Source organism: Curcuma longa, chromosome 8 (assembly GCF_044706935.1).
Source record: "Curcuma longa cultivar G26 ecotype Majalengka, Jawa Barat chromosome 8, ITB_CL_G26_1.1, whole genome shotgun sequence".
In the NCBI taxonomy this organism is placed as follows: Eukaryota; Viridiplantae; Streptophyta; class Magnoliopsida; order Zingiberales; family Zingiberaceae; genus Curcuma; species Curcuma longa.
The window spans coordinates 7,001,846-7,028,020 of NC_133868.1; the positions used below are offsets into that span (position 1 = coordinate 7,001,846).

The 26,175-nt window shown below is 36.1% G+C and overlaps 3 protein-coding genes across 7 annotated transcripts; 2 read left to right on the top strand and 1 right to left on the bottom strand.

Moving 5' to 3' along the window:
• Positions 1-1,012: 1,012 nt before the first annotated feature.
• LOC141833137 (regulatory-associated protein of TOR 1-like) lies at positions 1,013-18,516 on the top strand. 5 transcript variants are annotated; one of them, XM_074720520.1, is made up of 23 exons: positions 1,013-1,557; positions 3,031-3,133; positions 5,067-5,149; positions 5,234-5,398; positions 5,484-5,600; positions 5,705-5,865; positions 7,495-7,649; positions 7,725-7,869; positions 7,976-8,054; positions 8,199-8,300; positions 9,507-9,590; positions 9,698-9,808; positions 9,958-10,311; positions 10,387-10,576; positions 10,784-11,371; positions 11,522-11,860; positions 11,987-12,110; positions 15,009-15,133; positions 15,219-15,364; positions 15,463-15,564; positions 16,522-16,607; positions 17,607-17,688; positions 17,821-18,516. In XM_074720520.1, the coding sequence occupies exons 1-23, from the start codon at positions 1,255-1,257 to the stop codon at positions 18,157-18,159; spliced, it is 4,083 nt and encodes a 1,360-aa protein (XP_074576621.1). In that variant the 5' UTR covers positions 1,013-1,254; the 3' UTR covers positions 18,160-18,516. The 5 variants fall into 5 exon arrangements, with proteins under 5 accessions (XP_074576621.1, XP_074576624.1, XP_074576622.1 ...); XM_074720523.1 differs by having other exon boundaries at positions 11,531-11,860; XM_074720521.1 differs by having other exon boundaries at positions 5,240-5,398.
• Positions 18,517-20,759: 2,243 nt separating this feature from the next.
• Positions 20,760-21,812, bottom strand: LOC141833397 (PRA1 family protein B1-like). The gene has a single exon (XM_074720828.1). It carries the CDS (start codon positions 21,731-21,733, stop codon positions 21,059-21,061), a length of 675 nt encoding a protein of 224 aa, XP_074576929.1. The 5' UTR covers positions 21,734-21,812; the 3' UTR covers positions 20,760-21,058.
• A 451-nt stretch (positions 21,813-22,263) lies between these two features.
• LOC141833189 (uncharacterized) lies at positions 22,264-25,854 on the top strand. Its single transcript, XM_074720576.1, has 8 exons — positions 22,264-22,339; positions 22,479-22,644; positions 22,731-22,821; positions 22,891-22,949; positions 25,045-25,105; positions 25,175-25,265; positions 25,356-25,432; positions 25,531-25,854. The coding sequence occupies exons 1-8, from the start codon at positions 22,312-22,314 to the stop codon at positions 25,642-25,644; spliced, it is 687 nt and encodes a 228-aa protein (XP_074576677.1). The 5' UTR covers positions 22,264-22,311; the 3' UTR covers positions 25,645-25,854.
• The last annotated feature ends 321 nt before the right edge of the window (positions 25,855-26,175 follow it).

Below are 26,175 nucleotides of genomic sequence, written 5' to 3' on the forward strand. Positions count from 1 at the left end.
TTAAGTAGTTAATTCTAGCGTTAAAGTGAAAAATGTCCCGCTACCAGTTCATTGAATTCGTTCTATATATATATAGGAAAATGATCTACTGAGCGACTGGTGCTGCGCGACTCTGTGAGCACCGTCTTCGATCCACCACTGCTGCTGCCGCCCTCGCCCGTGCCGTCTGATCACCGCTGCCAGCCGGGGGTCCTTCCTCAGCCGATCTTCGATCGCGATTTGGCCGGAAACGTGGCCGGCAGTGGCTCGCGCGGTTTCCGGCCAAATTACGTCGGATTCCGACCACAATCCGGCCGGAATCCGATGTCGGTCGACACGCCAGCGAGTGGCGCATCGATCACGCCGGCCCAATGGCTAATAGTGGTCGGACGACACGGCGGCAGCGGCAGTGAGTCGCGGGTGAAATACCATTTTTTATGTAGGATATCGCATTCCCATATTTAGACGGTCAGATCTGCGCGTGATCTATGATGGACGGTGAATCGGACAGCGGTCTTATGCTGAAATCTACTGGACCACTTACAATGTACAACCCAAATCTGAAAATCTCTATGCCAATAACGACCACCTCCTTTCCCACCCAACCATTCATCCGATCTGGTGCGAGCCACTTCCACCTCGCCTCATGAGATCTGGTGCGAGCCAACATTCGCCCATCGTCACCCCGCTCTCTTTATCGGCGGCGGAGACGGCCGTGGGCATTTCTGGAACGCAAGGATTGCAGCCGAAAGGCAAATAGGGCAGGGAATGGTTCAGGCCTCAGGCCGTCGCAGTCTCGCAGAGCGCGGTGGGTGGGTGGGCGGCTTGGTGAAGATTTGAATTTCTTCACAGTTTATGTTTGCTCGTGTTAGCTAGTCAGTTTACCTTTTTTGGCTGGAAAAACAACTGCAATATAAGTTTTTTTTTATCGATAATTTTAGCGCTTTTACTATTTTTTTCCTTTTTCTTCTTTCGTCGGCGCATCTGTCTTTCATCTTGCCATTTCGGCACCCGCCTCGACGGCCCTCGCGAAGGGAAAAGAACCTGAACCTAGGGTTTGCATCGGCCGCGCCGGCGAGCGTCGCGATAGAGCTGGGATTGTTTCTCCTTCCTCCTCCAGATCTCTGTGAGTCGGTGGGACGACGGCTTCGTCGATTAGGCTGCGAGTCCGCTATCCGCCGATCGGGGACGGGTAGACGAGCCGGGGTGGTTGTTGAGTAGCGGTTTACGTTTAAGAGGCGATGGCTGCGGCCAGGCTGGGGGACCTTTAACTGGATGGCGCTGGGAGATCTGATGGCGTCAAGGTTGTCCGGGTCGTCGCCGTCTGTTTCGCATCATTTGGATGAGTTCTCTGGCAGGGAGGATGGGGAAGCGGCAGAGGGAGAGAGGGAGCAGGAGGCGGCGCAGCCGTCTGGGAGCAACTTCCAGGCGGCGGCTGCAGCCGCCGAAGGCAATAACATGGCGTACTTGACTCAGACAGTCGTGCTTTCGGAATTTCTTCATGAAGGTTTCGAGGATTGTACGGAGGTAGGACCTTCAGACAACGGGTTGGTGTCGAAGTGGCGGCCCAAGGACCGGGTAATGTGTTCCTGTATTATTTTCCTGTCAGCTGCTATGATATGCTTGTCTCCACGGTGAAAAGATGTCCCTAATTCTACTAGATGGCTCATGGCTTCTTGTTTTCTTGAGAAACCACTACCTTATAGTACGGCTACGAAAGCGGAAGCAACATTAGCACTGGAAAGATATAAATTATGAATGCACTGTCGCTGTTTTATTTTCTGGGAGCCTATGTTTTTTTAACAAGCCAACCAGAAAATGTAAAATTCACCTTTTTAGGTCTAAGTGAATCTGTTATAATCTATTGTTTGTTTCCAAAGGACTTATAATTGAATCTCATTTAATGATTCAGGAGTTCATTCCATCTACTTGAGTGAGGATGGTATTAGAATTGATCAGATAATGCATAACAAGAATAGGCTAGACACTGAAGATGGTTATTGGCGTCATGAATTTTTACACTAGCAATTGGATTTTGATTATAAACTTACAATTGGTTTTAAATTAGAATATTGTATATGTTACTCTGCCAAAACAAAAAGCCTAGAATAAAATGCATAGTTGGTATTTTTTTTTTATCAGAAATAACCACTATATATGTTCTGCTGCAACATGGTATCAGTTAGAGAGAATGAGCAAAATTTTCCTGAAAATTGACCTCCATCTTGCCTTGAAGATCATGAAGATACTCTTTATCTGGGGATTATGGAACATTGGGTTGGGGGGGGGGGGGGGGGGGGGGGGGGGGGGGGGGGGGGGGGTAAGATATAGAAATAATTAACAAATTCATTAAACTATCAATGCTATAATTGGTTTAAGATGTAACATGAATTCATGATAAAATTGTTGCTGGTATGTGGATGGGATTGCTATTACAATGACTCAATTGTGTTGCTTTTGCCTTGGTATTTGCATTATCTCCCAATATGATTAGCCAAATCATGTTTTGGGAGAATCCTTAGTTAAGCTGACAGTTCTGTTTGAAACTATCACACAAATTGGCATTCAATACATGTCAAATTCAGTACTAGTTTGCTACATATTAATATGCAATCGGATGCCAAATTTGGGTACTAATTTACTTTCATTTTACAATATTAATGGAGATGGTGACTATGCAATAGCCTTACCAATTCAAGATGTCACATCACATACAAAAACTGTTTTTCTATTCTTAAATCCTGTTTGTAAGCATATGGTTGTATGTTTCGAGGAAGAAGTGCAATAACATATTCAAGATTTCATATTAAACTGATGGCAAGGGAAAAATCACAGAGAGAGAAATATATGTCTTAACTGTTATTTTTTTATTGCTTAGATGGTGGTGTTTATCCCTGACTTTTCTTTGTTAAATTCTCAATTTTTTGTTCATTATGCTTCTCCTTGTACTTTATTGACAATGCGATATACAGCATAATTTTTTCTGTTTCTTGTAATTTTGAATTTGAATGGTTGTCGTCTTCTTTATTAATTTTGAGTTTTATAATACAGCTTAAAACAGGTTGTGTAGCACTCGTGTTATGTTTAAATATTGGTGTGAACCCGCCTGATGTCATAAAAATATCTCCTTGTGCTCAGATGGAGTGTTGGATAGGTGAATTTTGACTTCTACTTCCACTCTCTCTTGCCGTTTATATCGAATTTAGTTTATTCTAAAATTTTGAAGTTTTTCTTTATTTGATGTACTGATAAGTGTGTATTTTATGAAGTGTTTGCCTTGTGATTGTATGATGTTTTATGCTTATTTATTTTTTTAAATTCACTTTGCATGATTTAGAATGAGAATCAATGTTCCCCCTCCACCCCCACCCCCACCCCCCGCCGATGATCTGGGATTGCCTTTATGGATGTTCCATGCTCTGTCCTCTTCTTGTCCATTGATAGTCAGGGAACAAAATTAAATAGGTTCTGCAATTCATTACATTCATCTTTGAGCAAGTATAGCTATCTTCAATCAAATTGTTTTAATTTCTATTTATGCATTTTTCCAGGTCACTTCATCCAAGTTTTCATATTGAATTTGTACTTGTCATGGAGATGCACTTCGTTAATAATCATTTGATAACTTAAGCGATGTAGGGAAGACATTTCCAAATGATATCTCCAGTGCAAGGATTGAAATCTAGAATCGTATCGCGCAATACTGGTGAAAATTTTCGTTTTGCCAACGGACCGGCACAGGCGTTCCGGCCGGGATACCGTCCGGAGGTGTCGCCCGGGCCGTGCGCACCTCCAGTTACGCGTGGTCAGTCGCGGTTTTTTTCTTAGCTTAGGTTTTAATAATCAACTTCTAATTATAGTTGGGGATAATTTAAATAGGCTTAATTAAAGCCTTATAAAATTATCCTTTTATTTTTTATTTTTAAATATTTAGATTAAATTTTTTATTTTAGTTAATATATTTTATATTTTAAAATACCGAAACTATACCGGCATGGTATGATACGGTACCGAAATTATATCGTTCCGGTCCGGGACCGAAATCTCGGCATGGCTCGATATTTTAAATCTTGCTCCAGTGACAAAATTTATAAGCTAGGATGGAGGAGGCATTTCATCCTTATATTTCCAAAAAAAAACTGAGAACTGTTTAGTAGACCTGAGAAAACTGAATGTCTTTTTATGTGCAATCATATTGTCTTTTTATGCCGTAGTGAAGCTTCTTTGGAGATGGTTTGTACTTTAAGCAAGCGTTGCCTATGGTGTATCTTTGAGGGGATTGCCATTCTGTCTGGGTTTGATTTTTTACTATTTATTGATTTTTTTCTGCTAATTTGTGTTTGTCATAATTCTATAGGAATTTGTGTTTTACCGCTTTACATGGCTTCAGCTTTTTTTTCTAGATCTCTCTTTCTTTGATACATTGCGTCCTCTTATCGATGTAAGGCCAGGTCAGATTTTTAGACCATTATAGATATATGAGCATGGTCTTCACATTTTCACTTTCATTGTCTAAGTATCTGACATGGTTTGTGATGGGGATCATGCCAATTGCAGACAGTGGCATTGGTCTTTATATGTTGAAAATTTTATTAATTGTATTATTTCTTTCTGTTAAGATTATGTTTCTTCTTCTTTTGGATTTGTTTTTCCTTCTCATGGTCACTAATAAGTAGAAGATTGTTGATCTTGTGATGATTGTTCCTTCAATATCAAATGTTCTTTAGAGCATAGGCTCAACAATACCTTCTTTTACTTATCAGGCTCTCTATTCTTTTGTTGTTTCCTCCCATTTTGCCTTCTTGGTTACACAGAACACTAGGCGCAACCATGTGGGATTGAAGTGCCATTCTGTATGGAGGGCACCAAGTTATTGTAAACACCAAATTAGCTGTGTACTGGTGCATGTTCTAGTCAAGCTGCATTATTTTGGTTGATTTTAGAATTTCTTTTACACAATTTACTATGCTTACAATTGTGGAGTTATAGTGCTACTAATCATTGTATCAGCTCTTCTAGTAATAAGAATTTAACTGGTCTTCTCATCTGATTTCAGATTGCTATTTGACAGTTTTTTTGTTATTCAGATCCTCATTCTATGGCTGCTCCAAAAGCTCTTGAAACAATTGGAAAGGCATTGCATGCTCAATATGAATGTTGGCAGCGTCGGGTACAGCAAAATCTAACTTCTGCAATGATTTTCATCTATGAACTTCACTATTGGATATTATTATAACCTTTAACTGGGCAACAGCAACAGGTTCGTTATAAGCTTCAACTTGATCCCACAGTGGAGGAAGTGAAGAAGCTTTGTAACACTTGCCGGAAATATGCTAAGTCAGAAAGGGTTCTCTTTCATTATAATGGGCATGGAGTGCCAAAGCCTACAGCAAATGGAGAAATTTGGGTCTTCAACAAGGTTTTTCTGTGATTAATATGCGGTCCTTTCTGACAGAGAGTGCTGTTTGGTATATTTATTGTATATAATTTTTCATTCTGAACAGAGTTACACACAATATATTCCATTACCTATCAATGAGCTCAACTCGTGGCTTAAGACACCTTCAATCTATGTGTTTGACTGCTCTGCAGCAGGGATGATTGTCAAAGCCTTTCTAGAGGTTTTCTATCTTAGCCAACAGAGAGTATAAATATGATTGTTACATTGACAAACTGTTTACTCATATCCAATATTTTGATGCATTCAAATCTTCTACGTTCTTAGCGCCAAGATTGGAATACCTCTGCTGCCTCTGGTTTCTCATCAAAGGATTTTATTATGCTTGCTGCTTGTGAAGCACATGAGACTCTTCCACAAAGTGTTGAATTTCCTGCTGATGTGTTCACATCCTGCCTCACTACACCTATAAAAATGGCATTGCGTTGGTCAGTTATCTTAAGGCTTTGGGTTTCACTTGTTTTACTTTGTGTTACATTTGTTCATGAAATTTAGACTTCCTGTGCTGCCTTGAGTAATTAGTATTATGCTAAATTTGAGGTATAAATGTTCTGTTAAGTTATTGTATCAAGGTTTAGTTTGGTTGTCATATGACTAATCTGTTAACTGCATCTGAGTATTTGATGATGGATATGATGATTGCCCCTTTCAATTCCCAACAGTAGTCTGGAAAGTAGATTTAGGCATTCAGCAGATTGTGCAACAGGGCGCGAAAAGAAATAAAAGTTGTTGAGTTTTGACTCTTTGCTAAGATATTCTTATTTATCTCTTTGATCAGTTTGTCTTTGTCTAATTTGAATGGCTAGGTTACATAGATCTAATTTAACAAAGGCAAAAAAATTCATTCAATGCGTGTGGTTCAGTAAAAATAAGAATAGAAGTCTTGATCTCTATCTCACAGTTTTTTTCACTGCTAAGCCAAAAAAAGGAACTATTAGTTCGATACTTATTTAATACCTTGCCACAAGATTTCCTCCTGTAGAAAGCTTAGTCTTGATAGCTTTCAGAAATTGAGCATCCAAGAAGAAAGATTGAATTTAGAGGAAAAGAGAGTTGGGTTAATAATTGATATATAATGTTTTGGATGGGAAGATACGAGCCTGGATAAGTCTTAAATAGATGAAAGCCTTCAATGGTCAAATTTGTTGGGTTTGTTCTCAATCTTTATCTTCTTGTATCAGAGCATGTATCAGGCTTGGGATGTGTCTCAGTCAGTGTGCTCACTTGTTTGTTTCTATCTCCATGCGATTGCATGTATCATACTGGGTCTGTGTGATGGCTTGTGGTTGAAACAGGATGAATAGATTGAGACCACATTTGTTCTCAACTGCGGATGCTTTGGTTAATTCAGACTATTGCTGTCTCCATTAGGCAGTCACGACTATAATAACTGTCACTGACTCGGCAAAGATTGCACTCTGAAATTTGACAGACATTTGCAATGGTTTTTGTGGGAAATTACATGAAAAGACAGAAATTACTCTTGCTGCTAGCAAGTTTGGCGCTTGGATATTCTTTAATCTGCTAAGCAGCAGCTTAATAACTGGATAATAGATTAAGTGAAAAAAATTCTTTAATCTGCTAGCATCAGCTTAATAACTGGATAATAGACTTAGTGATAGAGACATAGAAAAGCTGGTAAAGTTGTAAAATTCAGTCTTCATAAGTTATTTTGCAGTCTCTGGTCATTTTAATTCCCTATTGTTTTCTGTCCAAGCAAGCAATCTCTGGACCTCAGAGTATCAATATTCTTTGTCATCTTATTGGATTATTTGAAATTAATTACATTGGCATACACCTGAATCGACTTGCACTTTTGTAGATAGTGCTTGGATTGTTTGTCATATATTTATGGATTTTTGTAACTTTAAATTGTTATGTTTTTTTTTTCCTGTGGCTTTCTTTATCTTTTAGGTCTCAGAGCCCTTCTTTATATCTTGCTACCTTGGTCTAATGGAAAGGTTTCAAAATCTTGCATTGATATTTTTTTGTATTTGCAATTTCTGTTAAGGCTTTAGGACTTTGAAATATAGGATTTCACAATCTTTGTTATTCAGGTTTTCCTCTCGATCTTTGCTTCATGATTCTCTCAACTACTCTCTTATCGATCAAATTCCTGGGCTTCAGAATGAACGAAAGACACTTCTAGGGGAGCTGAATTGGATTTTTACTGCTGTTACTGACACAATTGCATGGAATGTCCTTCCTCATGGTATTAGTAATATTGTTTTTTTAGGTTTCTAGAAGGTGAAAGGATTGTACAATAGTGTTAAATGCAATTGCGCAGATCTTTTCCAGAGACTGTTTAGGCAAGACCTGTTAGTTGCAAGTCTCTTTCGCAATTTCTTACTTGCTGAGCGAATTATGAGAGCTGCCAACTGCTCTCCTGTTTCATATCCATTGTTGCCACCAACTCATCAGCATCATATGTGGTAGGTATTTGGTGAATTTTCCGGTCTCTCTCTCTCTCTCTCTCATTTGTGCACAACTGTGGACCTTTTGCGTGGCTATACTTAGCATATGTATTATTCATTTCAGGGATGCATGGGATATGGCTGCTGAAATTTGCTTGTCTAAACTTCCACAGTTGATTGCTAATCCAAATGCTGACTTTCAGGTACCATTATCTTCTTGCAGAATTGATTTACATTCTTTAGGTTCTTTGTGGTTGTTAGTAGATTGTTGAGCTACTTTATTGATCTTCTTTTTTCTGTCATTTCTTGAGACTCTTCGCTGATATTTTTTGCTTTGTTTAAATCAGCCAAGCCCATTCTTTACAGAGCAACTGACAGCTTTTGAGGTGTGGCTAGACCATGGCTCCAAACACAAGAAACCACCAGAGCAGTTACCAATAGTTCTTCAGGTAGGCACTTAAGACATAGCAGTAAATTTCCAACTCCTTAGTTTTCTGCCTGCTATGTTAAAGTAGCATACTTTCTTAAGCACCATTGATTTTCCTAATTTAGGGAACGGTTCCTTAGTGAAGTAGACTGTCAAATATAGTAATAATTGGCTACATCCATGGTATCTTTGCACTTGGACTATCTTCATAGAGTTGATATTCTACACAAGCACTAATGCATATTTGGACAAGGCCATCTACCAACCACTCCTCTTGCTGAAGGATTGTGATCTTGTTATGGCATGCACTTGATTCTGATACTTAGGCTCTTTAGTCTTTATCTACCCAATTCGTACTTGTGTCTTTGATCCCAACACTTTGAGTGGACTTTCAAAGATCTCTATTGATCATGTGTAAAAACAAGACACACATCTGTGTCATATACTTAAGTTTGAGTAAGATGTGTGCCGAATCATGGAGTTGGAATTGGATCGCTTCCATGCTATCCTGTCATTGTGCCATATTGTTAATTTGAGTTTGTGCTGATCTCTAGTGATCGGGAGAGGGACTATGGGAGGAAGATGAAGAAGTGGAAGGATACAGATAAGAGGAGGAGAATGACTACATGGTACTGTGCTTTTGGTTTGTTTGAGAAGACTACTCATTGACCTTTGTCCACTGAACTTAGTAGCTCATGCATAGGACTCTTCTCGTTAGGTAAGCCATTGACAAATCCCATTTGACATGATTCTGGTTGTGTTGATGCTCTTTGCTGGCATTCCCTTATTTTGTCAGTGTTTCTGTGCTAGGCACACACAAAGCCATTCATCTGTGCTCCATACTGATTGAAAAGTATACTCCTACATACTTTACCTGATGCAATTACAACCATCCTGCATATTAATCCACTTTTATCCTTCTATCTTTTGCTAGACTGCTGACCTTGATGTAGGTGTTCCTCTGTAGAATAAAATTAATATATACTGGACTACATCCATAATAATCCACCTTTTGATAGAACAATCATGCTTTAAATAATTAAAAATATTATTCGCGAAGAGTTGACAGTTTTTAGCATCTTTCCTGTTTAATTAATCATCAAAGCTTAATTAACAGAGGCATTTTTTCCCATCCTATTTATTGTGCTGTCTTGTAGTGTAGTTGATAACCATAATTATGATATATAACAATGCAATGGAAACTGACATCTATTTTAACTCTTTTCAGGTTCTATTAAGCCAGTCTCATCGATTCCATGCATTGGTCCTCTTAGGAAGATTCCTTGATATGGGACCTTGGGCTGTGGATCTGGCAAGTGAATGTTGCTTGTTGGTTTTTTTTCCTTCCTAACTTCCATGGCCAATAGCCATGAATTTGTTTAAATTTATCTGGTTCTAATTGAAATTCTTTTCTTCTAGGCCTTGTCTGTTGGCATCTTTCCTTATGTCTTAAAGCTTTTACAAACCACTGCTACTGAATTGCGACAAATACTGGTCTTCATCTGGACCAAAATTCTTGCTCTTGATAAGGTATTATCATGCAGTTAGTAGTTTTGTTTCATGTTGAACTTAAATTGCAGCATAGGTTTAAGACATTCACAATTGATTGTTTCAAATTCATGTCTTTGCTAGCTTCTAGAGAATGACTAATTTGTTGTTTACTTTTTTTATGATATCAGTCTTGTCAGGTAGATCTGGTGAAAGATGGTGGTCACACATATTTTATCAGGTTTCTTGATAGCATGGATGCCTATGCTGAGCAGCGAGCAATGGCTGCTTTTGTCTTGGCAGTTGTAGTGGATGGACATCGGCGGGGACAAGAAGCATGCATTCAAGCAAATTTGATAAATGTGTGCCTGAAGCATTTACAAATTGCTAATCCAAGTCATGGGCAAACTGAACCTTTACTTCTCCAATGGCTTTGTTTATGTCTGGGAAAACTCTGGGAAGATTTTCCAGAAGCACAAATCATAGGTTCTCAAGCAGATGGACCAGCAACTATTTTTCCTTTATTGCTGGAGCCACAGCCTGAGGTAGAATTTATACATCTTTGTAGTCTATGTTTTACTAGGAAAATTCGATCTTGTAGTTCAACATCTGTTTGGCAGGTTAGAGCTTCTGCTGTTTTTGCTTTGGGGACTCTTATTGATGTTGCATCTGTCTCATTTGGTGATGGACATAGAGTTGACGAGGATTTTGAGGATGATGAAAAGATAAAGTCTGAGTTGAATATCATTAAAAATCTTCTACAACTTGCTGTGGATGGAAGTCCTTTGGTGAGGGCTGAGGTTGCTGTAGGTATGTGCAACTATTAAAGCTTTACTTATTTACGCATCAAAATGTCATTGACTTCTTGAGAGTCTTCCTATTTGTGTTCTCTTGTTGAGAGGTCCCACCCCTTGACCAATATGGAAATGTTGTTTTCTTTTTATTGGATTCTCAAATTTCTGCTCTTAATTTGATTTCACAACTAAGGTGTTATTAATTAAGACAATTGTTTCACAGCTCTTGCTCGCTTTGCCTTTTCTTACAACAAACCTCTTAAGTTAACTGCTGCCGAAAATTGGAAGCCTCTGAGCTCTTTGCCATCTCTGGCCAGCATAAATCATCCTAATAGCTTATCACCCAGTCAATTTATGCAGTCAGGAAGAACCATCTCACATATTTGTCCTGTATTAAGAGGTAACCGTGAGAATAGTACAGCTGGTAGAGAAGGAAGGATATCCAAAAGTAGTCCTATTGCATCAGTTGGCATAATGTATGGATCTCCACTGTCTGATGATTCTTCTCATTCTGATTCTGGGATACTGGCCAAAGAAATTGGTAGTAATGGGGTCCTTAATTGCTCTAGAGTAAGACCTTTTGATAATGCTTTATGTTCTCAGTTTACTATGGCTTTGTGTAACATGGCAAAGGATCCTTCTCCTCGTGTTGCAAACCTTGCCCGAAGAGCACTCTCCATAATTGGTATTGAACTAGTGGTTACTAAAGCTCCAAGGTTAGGCATACACCCGGGTGATTCTTCTGTTCCATCTCGCACTTCTAATCTTCCTGGATTGGCACGTTCATCCTCATGGTTTGACTTGAATGCTGGTACTTATCTCTTCTTTTTGTTTGCTTGTAAGCCTTTGAATTTTCCTGCACCATCGCATAAAATTTCTGCATTATACTTATTCGAAATTTCTGCATTATGCTGTTATTCTAAGTCCACAACTTCTCCATTTTTAAATATATAAATACTAGTTAATGCAGGTCAGATATCTGTGGCTTTCCGAACCCCTCCAGTTAGCCCTCCTCGTCAAAATTATATGGCAGGACTGCGCCGAGTATGCTCTCTGGAGTTCAGGCCACATCAACTGAATTCTCCAGATACTGGATTAGCTGATCCACTTCTAGGAACTGCTGGATTGTCTGGTGGTTCTGAGCGTAGCTTACTTCCACAATCAACTATCTATAACTGGAGTTGTGGTCATTTTTCTAGACCACTTCCTGCTGGAACTGATGACAATGAAGAAACTATTTCTAGAAGAGAAGAAAGAGAGAGAATTGCTTTAGATTGCATGGTTAAATGCCGACATTCTTGTGAGTAGGCTAATCGTTATGCCATACAAAATCTATTTGTATTGCACTTGTTTTTCATAATATTATTTGTGTTGGTTGTTTTATCTATCTGGGCAAATTTGACTAGCATACCTTTTGCTGTGCCAGCTAATATAAAACTTTCCAATCAAATTGCTAGCTGGGACACCAAGTTTGAAACAGGCACGAAGGCTTCATTGCTCTTGCCATTTTCTCCAATTGTAGTTGCTGCTGATGAGAATGAACAGATCAGGTAACACATCTAACAAATTTCTCCTATAACTTCTTTCATATTAATATCAAAGTAATTGTTAGAACTTCTATAAACTACACTAGAATATTAATATTATGGAACTTGCTTTCTAGAATATTTGCCTTATTTTTCTGTTCTTTGAATTTTGTTTTATTCACAACACTAGATGTTATAAACTCATAGCACTCTAGGCCTGTTATAATCTGCCCCATCCTTGAAATATTTGACATGTCCTGAAATTTCAATGTCATGGTCATGATTCGTTCTGTCAGCTATGTTGGATTCTTTAATTGAACCATGGATGCAGTTTGACATAATTCCATTTCTCATTCTCATCTTTAAATCATTTTGTCCAACTTTTTGGCACATGAATCTTGTTCCTCGATTGAGCTCTACCTCATTTATTTGACATAGTGATTCTTAGACTCAATGAGCATTTATGTAATTTAATGATTTCATTAAGACTACGTTTGGTACGACGTAATGTAATCACGCTTGTAATGTAATCAAGTTTGTAATGTAATGTAATGTAATCTTGATTACATTACTATGTTTGGTTGAAGGAATGTATGTAATCTTTGATTACAAGAATGATTACATTACAGTGTTTAGTGTTTGGTGTACATTATTTTCAGTAAGGAATTTAATTTTTATTATTATAAAATACCAATAATACCCTCCTAATTTTTAAAATAAAATAAAAATAAATGTAATAATAAAGATTCTTTTTATTATCTTTAAAATAAATTATTTTATTAATAATTAATAATTATTAATTTTTATTATTAATAAAATTAATAATTATTTAATAATTATATTAATTATAAAAAATAAAAATTATTAAAATATTTATTAATTACTAATTAAAATTAATTAATAATTTTTAATAATTAATAATTTATTATTAACTATTAATTTTTAAAATTAATTATTAATAATTAATTAATTATTTTTATTTTTAAAATAATTAATTAGTTTAAATAATAATTAATTAAAAGTATAAAATAAAAATTATTAAAATAATTAATAAATATTTTATTAATTAATAATAATAATAAATAATTTTTATTTAAATTATTAATAATTATTATTAATAATTTTATTATTTTAATTATTAATACTTATTTTAATAATTAATAATTATTATTTTATTATTAATAATTATTATTAATTATTTTATTAATTATAATTATTAATACTTATTTTAATAATTAATAATTATTATTTTATTAATACTTTTATTAATTATTTTAATTAATTTTATTAATAATTAATTATTAATTAAAATTATAAAATAAAAATTATTAAAATAATTAATAAATATTTTATTAATTAATAATAATAATAAATAATTTTTATTTAAATTATTAATAATAATTATTATTAATTTTATTATTTTAATTATTTTATTAATTATAATTATTAATACTTATTTTAATAATTAATAATAATTATTTTATTAATACTTTTATTAATTATTTTAATTAAGTTTATTAATAATTAATTATTAATTATAATTAATAAATTATTGATTTTATCAAATTATTAATTTTATTAATAAAGTGGAAGGGTATATTTGGTACGATAAAAATAGAATCTGTAATGTAATCGGATTACATACTATTTCCTTTGTAATCCAGATTACATATCTTGGTTCCTCTTTTGTAATACAATTACATTACATTATATCTCTAAAATGTTACCAAACAAAATAAATCATCTTGTAATGTAATCCTGATTACATTACAAGCCTAATTACTCCTTACCAAACATGCCCTAAAGAATGTGAGCTTGCCAAGATTGATCTGAACTACAGTTCATTGAGCTTTTCTAGATTAAATAAGCAGACCAAATGTCTATGAAAATTAATATGATTTAATTGATTTTTTTCCATATATAATTGCCTCTCTTTACAGTGGTTCAATTGAGCAGCTTAATAGTATCTATAGGTTTATATGGTCTGAAGTGAGTTGTTTGTCTAACGAAAAGCCAGTATTGTTAGTACTTGATGTTTATTAAGTTCTCTTTCAAGACAGTGCTAATTTTTTTGTCAACATTTTAGATAGAAGACTAGAGCATATATGTTGAAATCTTTCCATCCAACAGCATAAATCCATGTTAAATCTTGATTAAAGATAGTATCTATGTTTATATCTGTGTCTAGCCAGTATTGTTAGTACTTGATGTTTATTAAGTTCTCTTTAAGACAGTGCTAATTTTTTTGTCAACATTTTAATGTTTATAATTTTTTAAATCTTGATTCAAGTGTGGCTAAGAATCAACGTTTATATTCACCACCACATGATCAATCACATCCAATGAACAAAATATAACAACAGCTAGCTGGGTTATTCCTCCTGTCTGTGGATGGTGACATGAAACTCATCCTATGACTGAATCACTATAGGTTTCCTTGGTCTGCCTCTAATTCCAACACCTTCAATGTTAATCATTTCTTTTTATCTAATCATAGAATCTCAATGGTAATCTTTGATATTTAATACATTTATACCATCTTAAGGACTTCACCCAGCTTCACCCATTTCCTTGATCCTCGTATTTTGGAATCTATTGGAAGTACACTAAATCTCTCCTCAATTGTATTAATATTTTATTCTATTTTTTTAGTAACCTCACACATCCCATGGAACCTTAAATTATCTACCCTATGATGTATTATAGGATGGGTTTATATTTGGCAGACATATTACTTAATTTATTTGCACTTTTGTGCCAAAAAGTTAGATAAATTATTTTTGTTTGTGACACTTCAACATTTCCTTTGGTAAAATGCTCCATAAGGTTTAATCCTGAATGTAAAATGTTGATCATCCTGTAATTACTTGGTCTGGGTATTGGGATAGTAGTTTCATTAGCTTAAAATTGAAATATTTGCAGGGTATGGAATTATGAAGAAGCCACTTCTTTGAACAATTTTGATAATTATGAATCATCTGATAGAGGGATATCCAAGCTCTCCCTTGTGAATGAACTTGATGACAGCTTGCTTCTAGTTGCTTCAAGTAAGCCACCTCATAATCACCTATTGGTTTACTGGAGAGTCTCTCTTAGTTAACAGATTTTGCTTTTGATACTCGTGTACTCTAGGTGATGGAAATGTTCGTTTTTGGAAAAATTTCACAGTAAGAGGCAAACAGAAACTTGTAACAGCATTTTCTTCAGTCCCAGGTCATCGGAGTGCTGCTCGCGGTACAGCTACAGTTGTTGACTGGCAGCAGCAGTCTGGCTATTTGGTACTACAATTTATACTCTTGTACCACCTTTAGGTTATCTTTGTATCTGGTCATCCATGTGGTTCTGACACAATTATTATTTTTTGATTTAATTTTAGTATGCTTCTAGTGACACATCGCCTGTCCTGATTTGGGATCTGGACAAAGAACAGCTAGTTAGCTCCATCCCATCGTCATCTGACAACTGCATATCAGCATTGGTGAGAGCTATTTTAATTATTTTTTCTTTAATATGTAGAAAAGTAATTCAGAAATAGGCATTTGTAGCAAAATTAACTTACAATCCAATTCAAGAAACAGTTAGCGTCTTCTCTGGCATATCAATTCTTCATCAGGAGTGCTTCAGACACATTATATGCCTGATTTGTTTTATTCAATGTCTAGTCCATGTATTGTTAGTGGTGGGCATGGTTGGATGGATTATGTTTGCATACAGGATTTCAACCAAAGCTGAAATTGAGATAAAATCTCAACCTGAATCCTTGAGACATAGTTTCCCTACTCATCAGCATTTAGATCTACAATCCAAACTAGACTCTAAAATGCTCGTGGCTTTAATACTTTTTTTGAGCATCATATGTTAAGACTCTTTTGCTTTACAACACATGTTGCATTCTTCCTCATTAGTTTATTGAAAGATTGTTCATTTAGTTAAAAATATTTGTAAACTGTCCCAGTCACTTTGGCAACATTGTGTTCTTTGATACTTTAGTATGACATCATCATTCTGAAATTTGTTCTTGAAGTAGGACAATGTATTAGTAATTCTAAAAGTATGGTTGAAATGTGTCCTGCAAATTATTCAGTTCTACTTGTAGAGAAATTACATGTGGGCGATATTTTTTTTGTGCATGCATCTTTTCCTTTGGAATTATTGCAATCTCAAAATGCTGAATTAGAAATTTCAAAATGCTCATTTAAAAATCTCATTCTTGTGCTTGGAAAAAACAATAAACGTGTATGGGAAAGTGTTTGTTTATCATTTTCAAGTTAGGTAAATATTTATATTTGTGATTAGCTCTATCTATTGTATTTACACTCATAACTGTATGTGCAGATATCATGTCTACATTACGGTATTCACTAATCTTCTACGTTTCTTATTGGTTCTCTATACTTTTCTTTAATCTTAATGCCAATGAATCTCCATTCTGCAGTCTGCTTCTCAAGTTCACAGTGGTCAATTTGCAGCTGGCTTTATCGATGGTACTATCAGGATATATGACATTCGCACTCCTGAAATGTGAGAATGAAATACTTTATTAAAACTGGCTTTGCTTCAATGATTTTGACATAAGAGCTTTAGCATGCTTGAATTGATTCAATTATCCATGGAATGCACCGTGTCGGTCGGCATGGGCAGAATCTAACGTTCTCGCTAGCTGATCTGCACTGGTATGGGCATAGTGGCCTCCGTGAAGTCTCAAAGCCACTGTGACCTTGCGGCGGCCTCGTTTGGCAGTGAGGCCGATCAACAGCGCTGTTTTTTTCCTGCTTTTTTTTTCGTATTCCCATTTGTTTACAGTTAATTGCTTTCCCTCTCCTTTCCCTTCCCTGTTAATTTTTTTTCCCTCTCATCAACAAAGACTAAGTACTTTAACAATGGAGATGGATCGATAGGAAAAATAAAAGAAGAATTAATATATTTTATATTTACAAAAGTACTAAAACCTTATCAACATGATATAATATGATATCAAAATCTTATCGTTCCAATCATAAACTCACCTGCACTGCTCAAAATTTTAAATAGCAAGAAGAAATTTTTTGAGCAATAAGCAGTCATGGTTGCATCTGAAATTAGTAATAATATTCTCCCAGGCCATTATATGGCTACAATGTATTTGTACTCGAGTTTCATTGTTTCTTTTAATCTTTAAATTTGTGGGAAACTACTCCATGAGAAATGTCTGCTATATGGAATTCTCGTTGTTATTTGGTAAAGGTGTCAATTTCTGTAATATGTTTGCACGCAACTTGAGTTATTGTGTGCGCACATGTTTTTATTGATACTGATATTAGTTTATCTGTGGAGTATGGAGTCTATGCTCCTTAAAACATTGCAAAAACTCTATTTCCCTGGTGGTATTTTTTGAAACAGTATCCTCATATCTGATTTAGAAACCTTTTAATTAATTCGGCATCATAAATATCACTTGTTTTTCGTCTGGTATTGAAGCTTCCTTTTATTATCATTCGCTGCTGCAATATATTTGCTGAATTTCTACATCTGGTCTTGTAGGCTGGTCTGCACTGCTCAACCTCATACACAGGTGGAGAAGGTTGTGGGAATTGGTTTTCAGCCTGGACTTGATCCGACTAAGGTTTGGAATTTAACGCTTGAAATTCTGGTGTTATTTGAATTCTCTCTTGGCAATTTCCTTAGCGAATATTTGGCGGACGGTAGCTATTTTATTTCGTATCTTCTCTTGCTTGATTTGGCTATTCAAATGCAGATTGTCAGTGCATCGCTGGCAGGGGATATACAGTTCTTGGATTTCAGAAACCAATCTGAACCATATCTTACCTTTCATGCACATAGGGGCTCTCTTACTGCCTTGGCAATTCATCGACATGCCCCAATTATTGCGAGTGGTTCGGCTAAGCAAGTTGTGAAGGTTTTCAGCCTAAAAGGAGAACAGCTAGGCACGATCAGATATTACCCCACTTTCATGGCTCAGAGAATAGGTTCTGTTAGCTGTCTTACTTTCCACCCTTACAAAGTACTCCTTTCTATTGGTGCAGTGGATGCCTGTGTATCTATTTATGCAGATGACAGTTACCAAACAAGATAACTTGTTTTGCATATACAAACCTTCAGACCTCTGATCAAGGAACATTGATTGCAATTTGATAATCAAGGAGATGGTAACTGCACCTGCTGAGATGGTCACGTTTGGCAGCACAAGCTTGCTCTGCATGTGAAATTTGTATCTTACAATGTTCATTAGCCTCCTCTAAAGAGGATCACACTTCATCAGAATTCCTGCATCGCCATTGGAGGCTCTCACTAATAATCATATTTAGGTAAAAAAAATTGTACATAGTTCCTTTTTTATGTTTATTTTTTTTTCTTATTTATATTTTTGATCATTTCTTGCTTTGCTTTGTTCAAAGTTGTAAAATTGCACCTTCATATTATAAATTAAGTATTGGCTGCTTTTAGGAATGGGGTTGTGATGTTGGTCACTGAAAATGGTTTTTGACTGCAAATGACCTATTTTGGATGTTTCATTCTTCCTCTGTCCATGAATTTACTTACTGGTGCATAATATGCTCAGATCACTATCATTTCAATTACTGAACAAGTATCAAAATGTATCTTTTAGTTCCTTGTAGTCATGCAGTGAAGAAGGCGGCTTGTCACCTGTTAAGTCTTTGATTCTTTGTATTTAATATTTTTTGTTGGATTTTTGCTGCGACGGCACCAATGTTATTTTCAACGTCTGAAGAACTTGACTTCTAGTTATAAATCCAAAATGCGCAGCTATTGAGAGCCGATTAATGAGACAACTGTCGACGAGGGTTTTCTCACTCTACTTGCTTGTGAAGTCATAGGTACGCACTCAACGTTCCAAGGGACGGAATCCAATTTTAGATGTTTTTAAGATTTCTGTCACTGCATTTGTTACGATCATTATTGTGGTGAAAAGTTGCTGATTTTACTGGTATCCTCGTGCATCAACGTTTAAGGTTTAGGTTCTATTCCTTCTGACTTTATTGCTTCAGGAAATGTGAGGTGTTCTTTTCATGTAATTCTTATGTCCCACGTTTTGATTTACTGTCAGAATTTTGAGTTTATCATTTTGGATAATGGATTGCAAATTGTGTCAGCGAAAACTAGTACATGCTTGCCAAATAGTAGTACTTTCTGGCCATGTTCAAATTGCTTATATAATGCATCTAAACTTCATTGACTCGATACTGCAGTGTTCTAGTGCAGTTAAGTTAGCAGTTTGTTTTGTCCGCATTAGGTCGACATGTAGCAAAGTAAATAATTTGCCTTGCACAACTTTATTCCCTGAAGTCATTCCAGAAACCAGGTTAATATACATTTAATATATATTTACTTTATCATGGTCATATACTGAAGTTGGATATATTTTGCGTACCAAATCACTTGTTTAATTTGTTTTCTTAACATTTTTTTTGAGCTTTGATTAAATACTCTTAATGGGAAGGCTAAAATATCACACATAATTACATTATTTTTTTAAAGGAGATAATACTAGACATGGATAATAATTTTCTAAAAAACCATTAAATCTTCTAGAATACTTGAGAAATAACAAAATTTACGGAGTGAGGTGGGTCAATGTAATTATCTTTTAAAATGCTATTTTTCTAATTGCCCAACAATAAAATTTTTTCAAAGGATATATGAGGAACAAACACAGCGGCCATTCCAAGCAGGTTGAAAATTTTAATTTATAAAAAAATTAGTAAGGTTTGAATATTTTAATGATTTTATTTAACACTGGAGCTACAAATTAATTCTAAATTTAGAACCGAATAAAGATTTCGAATCTGTGTATAAAACAATAATTTGAATTACTTTTACTCCAATTCAATTTAAGTTTTAAATACTACAGGACAACAATAAGTTCTAAAGTTCTTACATACAAAACATCATTCACAAGCAAAAAAGTCACCAAATTTAAATAGACTTGTACTTATTCAAAATGTCTCTATCTTCAACAAAGAAATAATAAAATAATCATCAGTGTCTTAATAAACTGCTAATTATAAGTTGTTTCAAGTCAAATTATTATCTAATAAATAGGAATTATTTAGGTATTTCCCAATATGTGTTTCTATGGGAAAGCAACAAGATGTTGTGTAGGATAAGCTTTAATGGTGATAATTCTATATCTTCTTCTGCAAGTTTGTTCCAAAAGATGGAATTCATCACCTATGGGAAAGCCACAATCATTTGTAAGGAGGTGTTCGAAAAATTACAAGCCAAAGGAGAGTATTGCCTAACTTGGTGGTGATAATTCAAGTCTACTCAGAAACATATTCCTGAGGACTAGTTCTGCTAAAATCTCACTGACTGTTTAAAGCATATGCTAATTTCAAAGAATAAATCTTTACATCAAACATTATCAAGGGTCTCAAAGATAAGTAGGTACTGCACAATAATAGACTACACAGAGCAAAAGAGGTACAAGACACTCCAACTTCAAAATCAAATGACCATCACTAAGGATCCTCCTAGAAAAAAAAAGTCTCTTGCCTTATTCTTTTGTAACTTCTCTATACAGTAAATAGAAAGGTCTTGATTATGCAGCATCAGATCTAAATTTCCCTCTACATTTTTTGCATCTTAGATCAGAACTTAAGAAGAGGGAAATTATTATCAAAAACTAAGATCTATTACTATCAACACTTGCGATAACAAAATGACAATTAGCATTTCCACAAACAACATATATACAAATAATATGCAGGTCAATATGATGTGAAAAAGGGCAATACGAGGAATAACAAGGGGATCCAATCCAACTACGATACCGAAGACTTGTTGAACTACTGTATGTTTAACAGGTTTATGATAAACTCCTTCCACTGATCCACAGAACATTATCAATCCAAGAATTCATTAGACAGAAAACAAGAGCAAAAGGGAAACCTCACAGATACCTTACAAATCTCGACGATTCTTCTATTCTTCTTATCCTGCCAACAAAAGTATCAGACTCGGGCAGTTGCTATGACGGCAGGAGCCGCCGAGGCGAAGGATGGAGCAGTTCCACCAAGAAAGGATAAGAGCCCGCTAGAGGCGCCCGCCTCCCGATCATCGAGGAACAGATCATCCGGGACGTGGAAAGCCCCATGGACTCCGACGATGGCAGAACCGGCAACTAGAGCCGAGATCAGAAGAGATCCGACTGAGGTAAGGAAGAGGACAAAGACGGTTGCGAGGACGAGGCCGGCGAGGGTCTCGCGATCCGAGAAGGTGCGGTCGAAGATTACCAATGGCGAATCGGACGGGCGGAAGAGGTAGAGAAGGCACCAGGCAGCGAGTAGGGCGAGTAGGACGACGAGGGAGAACGGGTTAGTGATGAGGGAGACGGCAAGAACGGCGGCGATGATGGCCGCGTAGTTGACGCGGAAGTAGGAGAGGTTCTTGCGGAGGCGGGAGGCGGCATCGGAGAGGGATTCCGGGCGGGAGAAGGCGGAGCGGTCGACAAGTTCCGACCACGGGCATCGGTTGGAGAGCGAGCGTTGGACGGAGTCGGAGAGGCGGGAGAGGAAGAGACGGAAGGCCGGGGTGGCGACCGGGGCGGCGGCGGCGGCGGCGGCGGCGGGAGGAGTTGGGTTCGAGATGGGGAGAGTCGACGGAGTGGCGGCGGCGGAGGACATCATCGCCGGATACTGCAAGGGCTTTCGGGCTGCAACCGAAACAGAAGGGATTCGAACGTTTTTTAAAAGTGTTTCAGTTGTGAGGCCGTCGGTGGCCGATCCGCTTCGCGTGCGCACAAAGAAACGTCGGTGGGATTAAAATCAATAAAGTGGGTGGAGTTTCACTTGCAATTTTTATAAGTTACATTTACAAATTTTTACTGTAAAAGAAATTTCAAATTTAACATTTTATTTATTGTAAAAGATGTGAAAAGTGGACACTATGCCATTCATCAAATATGATATTTTTCAAAATTTTATCCTGAAGTAAAAAAAATGATGTTAAAGTATTCAAATTATTTTGTTTTTATTTTTAAAATCTTTTTTATTTTTCTAATACATTTTTTTGTAAAGAAAACTAAAAGGAAATTGAAAATTTCTGTTTTGTTGGGCCTAATTATTTGAACCCAGCAAGTATGACTACGATGGCCCAATCTCCTCCCTCACCTAAATCCTAAACCCTAATTCAGTCTATAAACTCCCAGACCGCCGCCGCTTGTAAAACAAGCGGCGGCTTAGAGAAGCAAACCCTCCGCGCGAAGATGCCGAAATCTAAACGCAATCGGCCTGGTGAGGCGAATCTTGTAGATTATCGAACTCACAGTCTAGCAATCTATTATTCCAGTTTACCATTTGTTAGATTTTTAGCGAAAAGGTATTTTTTCGGCGTGTTTCGACTTGTGATTCTTGTTTTGTTTGGTGAGCGCAGTGACACTGTCGAAGACGAAGAAGAAGGGGAGGGAGCACAAAGAGGCCGTCGTGAACGCTATCAAGGAGGCGGTTGAATGTTACGCTTCTGCTTACGTATTTACTTTCGAGAATATGAGGAATCAGAAATTCAAGGAGTTCAGAGAGCAGCTCAAGTCCAACAGCAGGTATTCTGTTGAGAGTATTCTGGTTGTAGAAAATTTGATGTAATTCTTTACTAATGATGGCTAGATGATAAAATCCCTTGGTGCAGGTTTTTTCTTGGATCAAACAAAGTGATGCAGTTAGCCTTAGGGCGGTCCGTAGCTGATGAAGTCAAGCCTGGCATTTATAAACTTTCTAAAGTGAGATTTTTTGTTTTTCTTTATTAATTAATCATTCCATTGTTCATGCCGAGATATATTCTTTGTCAGTTTATTCGTCATGATGCTGGGCTTCTCTTCACTAATCTCTCTAAAGAAGAAGTTGAGAGGTAATCCTGTCCGACCTGCTTCACTATACTTTTACAAACTTCAATTCTGAATTATAATCAACTTTAGTGAGGTAGACTTAGCTATCATTAGTACAAGTTTACATTAGCATGCTATTGTACAACAAAGCAATTTAGATGATTTACCTATAATGTGAAATGCAAAGGCAACAAATGGCATAATATCTCAAGTAACAAACGTGTAGGGTGCAATTTACCCTAGTCTTTATCAATGCAAGTCATTTTTAGTAACAATAGCAGCTACGAACGACCAGTGGATTGCCCATATAATTGAAAATTGAGTTAAATGATTTAATCTAGGGAAGAGCTAGGGGAAATAATGGATTGCATTCTTTTCATTTTATTATTTATTCAAGCCTTATTTACAATTTTAGAAAACAATGATCAATAACTATTATGTGATGACTCACTTGGTTGACTTGACACCACTATTAGAACCTAGATGTGAGAAATTTGTCTTTTGTTGTTCACTTCAATATCTTGCATTTTAGGCAAACAGTTGTTAGCTATGTTTTTCCTTCACTCTGATTGCTCCATCTGCTCTTGGTGTGTTTCACTTCATTAGAAGGGATTCCTTTTTATAAACCTTGAACTAGGGGCTTGTCTAGTTACAAATCATCCCACAGTCATTACTTATCTGGCAGGTTTATTAATTTGGTTGTTTCTTAATTTTTAAATAAACATTGTTTTTGAGTGGATTTGGATTTTCAGAATTGAATTGCTCGGCAGGTCTACATATCTTTACATGTTTGAATCTTTGCTGCTTCAATATTTTGGTCTTAGATTAGTCAAAATTCACTTGTCACACCTTGAAAACCCCATGGACGGCTCATGTGGCAAAGTTTCACTTTAAATTACCTCATCAAATTCATAACGGTAAACTAATTATAGGATTAGCACTTCCTACTGAATATCATTCTGGCAGGCAAGTATACATGAAAGCAAATATGAAGATAGAAATGAGAGGAATAAAGACAGAGTAGAGGTTTTATTAGCTTTACATATGTTGGCTCCTTGTGGCTTTATACATAATTTGTGGTTCTTTATGTTTTTCTTATTTCTTCTTGCTGCATTAAAATAAATGCATGGGTGTTACCTTTTTGTGTAATTGCTTTTAGAATTTGACCACAAGTTGGATGGTATCTAGTCTAAGTTACCTCCCTATTATGTCTTTGGCACAATTGCTGGCAAACCTAAGTTGTACACTTTGATGCCTTGGAAAGCCTCAGTGTTGATAAAATCATGTAACAATGATTCTATTACCAGTTAAGCAAGGATCATAACCTTTCTGAAAGGTGGAGATAGGAAGAAATACATTTTATTTGATTAGAAGTTCTGTTCCCTTGTTTGTTATTAAATCTAGCAAAGAAGTAGCTAAGTCTCTACGTATCTAATTACTTCACAATTGTTAATATCTTAAAGTTCTTGAAATCAAGAAATGGGAGTTTTTATGTTTTAAATAATTATCATGTTAAAGTATTTACTTATTTTCTATGATTTTGCGTTATTTTTAATGGAGCAAGTCAAGGATAATTCATGTTGGTATATTATGTTTTGATAAATCATTTATCTTTTATAGCGAACAAAGCAACCAAATTTCTTTACTAAAATGATAGAAGGAAGATTCTATTTCGTCTCCAATTATGAATTTGTGATATGAATCTTATGCTATATTGGCAGAATGAACTTGATTGAAATTAAGGCTTTTGGCTGGTCAAATAAAATTAGATTTTAGTGACTAAAGCTGGTAAAATTTATTTGTATTAGACTAATTAATTGATTTATTCTTATATTTCATACAACTTCCTTACAACCAATTAAGGAATTTAACAAGTAATATAAAGTTATAGTGACACAATATTTGTCTAGAAAATTTTGACCTTGCGACCTAGTTTCCTATAGGCAGATGCATAACTAAAAATTTATATATCTAACTGAAAGTAAAGTTATCTTGATCACAACAACACTATATCAATGATGAAATATTCAGACTTACTATTTATTGGATAGTATATTAGATTTTGATTTATTATTACACAGGAAATTCTTAACAAATCTTTCCTAAATACTTATGCAGAGCATTCAGAGAGTACGAAGGACACGATTTTGCAAGGATGGGGACCACAGCTACTGAAAAGGCATGGAAGTTCTTATTGCTCTAGTACACTAATGTTCATATCTAAATTTCCTGTTCCATAATATTGCAGGTTGACCTAAAAGAAGGTCCATTGGAGCAGTTCACACATGAAATGGAACCATATCTTCGTAAACAGGGTGTTCCAGTTCGCTTAAACAAAGGTTCTTGTGCTTCTCATATATATGCTTTCTCATGTATTTGTTTTAATGCTTTCTGATGATTCTAAATAATGCCGTCCTTTAAAAACATAGGAATCGTCGAACTGGTTTCTGACTTTGTTGTATGTGAAGAAGGCATGCCTTTGTCACCAGAAGCAGCTCGCACATTGGTAAATCTATATTCATAACATCAACTAAACTTTGCTTGTTATTATTAAAAACAGTGGGTAGATACATACTAATTGAAACATATTGTAAATTCTTGCAGAGGTTACTGGACATTAAGATGGCTACTTTTCGCCTCCATCTTTTGTGTCGTTGGACGCCTGAAGATTTTGAGGTTTACAAAGAGGACTTGGATCATTCTGATCTGGAGTCGTAACTTCAACGCTCTTACAGTCAGCATCTGGACGATTGATGTTTCTTAGAAAACAAAATACGCTATTTACTGTGTACCATTAACGTATATGTACGGCGTCGTGTAGCAATGCAGAATTTTCCTACACCAGTTAGGAGAGTGATCAAGCTAAATTGCAGATCTTCTTTGAGTTATCGACAATTTATTAGTATTTGTTCGTGGTTAATTCGGCACCAGTATTGTTTTGTGTAATTCTGGATTTTCGACATGAAAATGTTAATTAACTTCATAATGAAAAGGGAAAAGCAAAATTAATCACTTGCCAAATAGGAGAAGGATGTCTGAGGCAGGTTGGGCCGTTGGTCAGACCAAAATCTAAGCTCGTCTCGTGCCCGACACGGGCTCACGGCCCACGGACTGTTTTCTTGCTCTTCCAGCTACAAGATCGCCCAACCTCCGGCGTTGGATTTGCGAAGCCGAGTAAGAAGGCTCCTCTTTCGGGAAGGTTTGGCCTTTAATTCTAGGTCTTCTTCTATTTAATGATCTGATGGTTCC

Coding starts and splice junctions, on each gene's coding strand:
- LOC141833137 (XM_074720520.1), top strand. CDS start 1,255: ATGGCGCTGGGAGATCTGATGGCGTCAAGGTTGTCCGGGTCGTCGCCG. Junction 7,650..7,724: donor ATGGAATGTCCTTCCTCATG/GTATTAGTAATA, acceptor GCAATTGCGCAG/ATCTTTTCCAGAGACTGTTT. Junction 15,134..15,218: donor CTTGCTTCTAGTTGCTTCAA/GTAAGCCACCTC, acceptor CGTGTACTCTAG/GTGATGGAAATGTTCGTTTT.
- LOC141833397 (XM_074720828.1), bottom strand. CDS start 21,733: ATGATGTCCTCCGCCGCCGCCACTCCGTCGACTCTCCCCATCTCGAAC.
- LOC141833189 (XM_074720576.1), top strand. CDS start 22,312: ATGCCGAAATCTAAACGCAATCGGCCTG. Junction 22,822..22,890: donor GCATTTATAAACTTTCTAAA/GTGAGATTTTTT, acceptor ATTCTTTGTCAG/TTTATTCGTCATGATGCTGG. Junction 22,950..25,044: donor TCTAAAGAAGAAGTTGAGAG/GTAATCCTGTCC, acceptor ATACTTATGCAG/AGCATTCAGAGAGTACGAAG.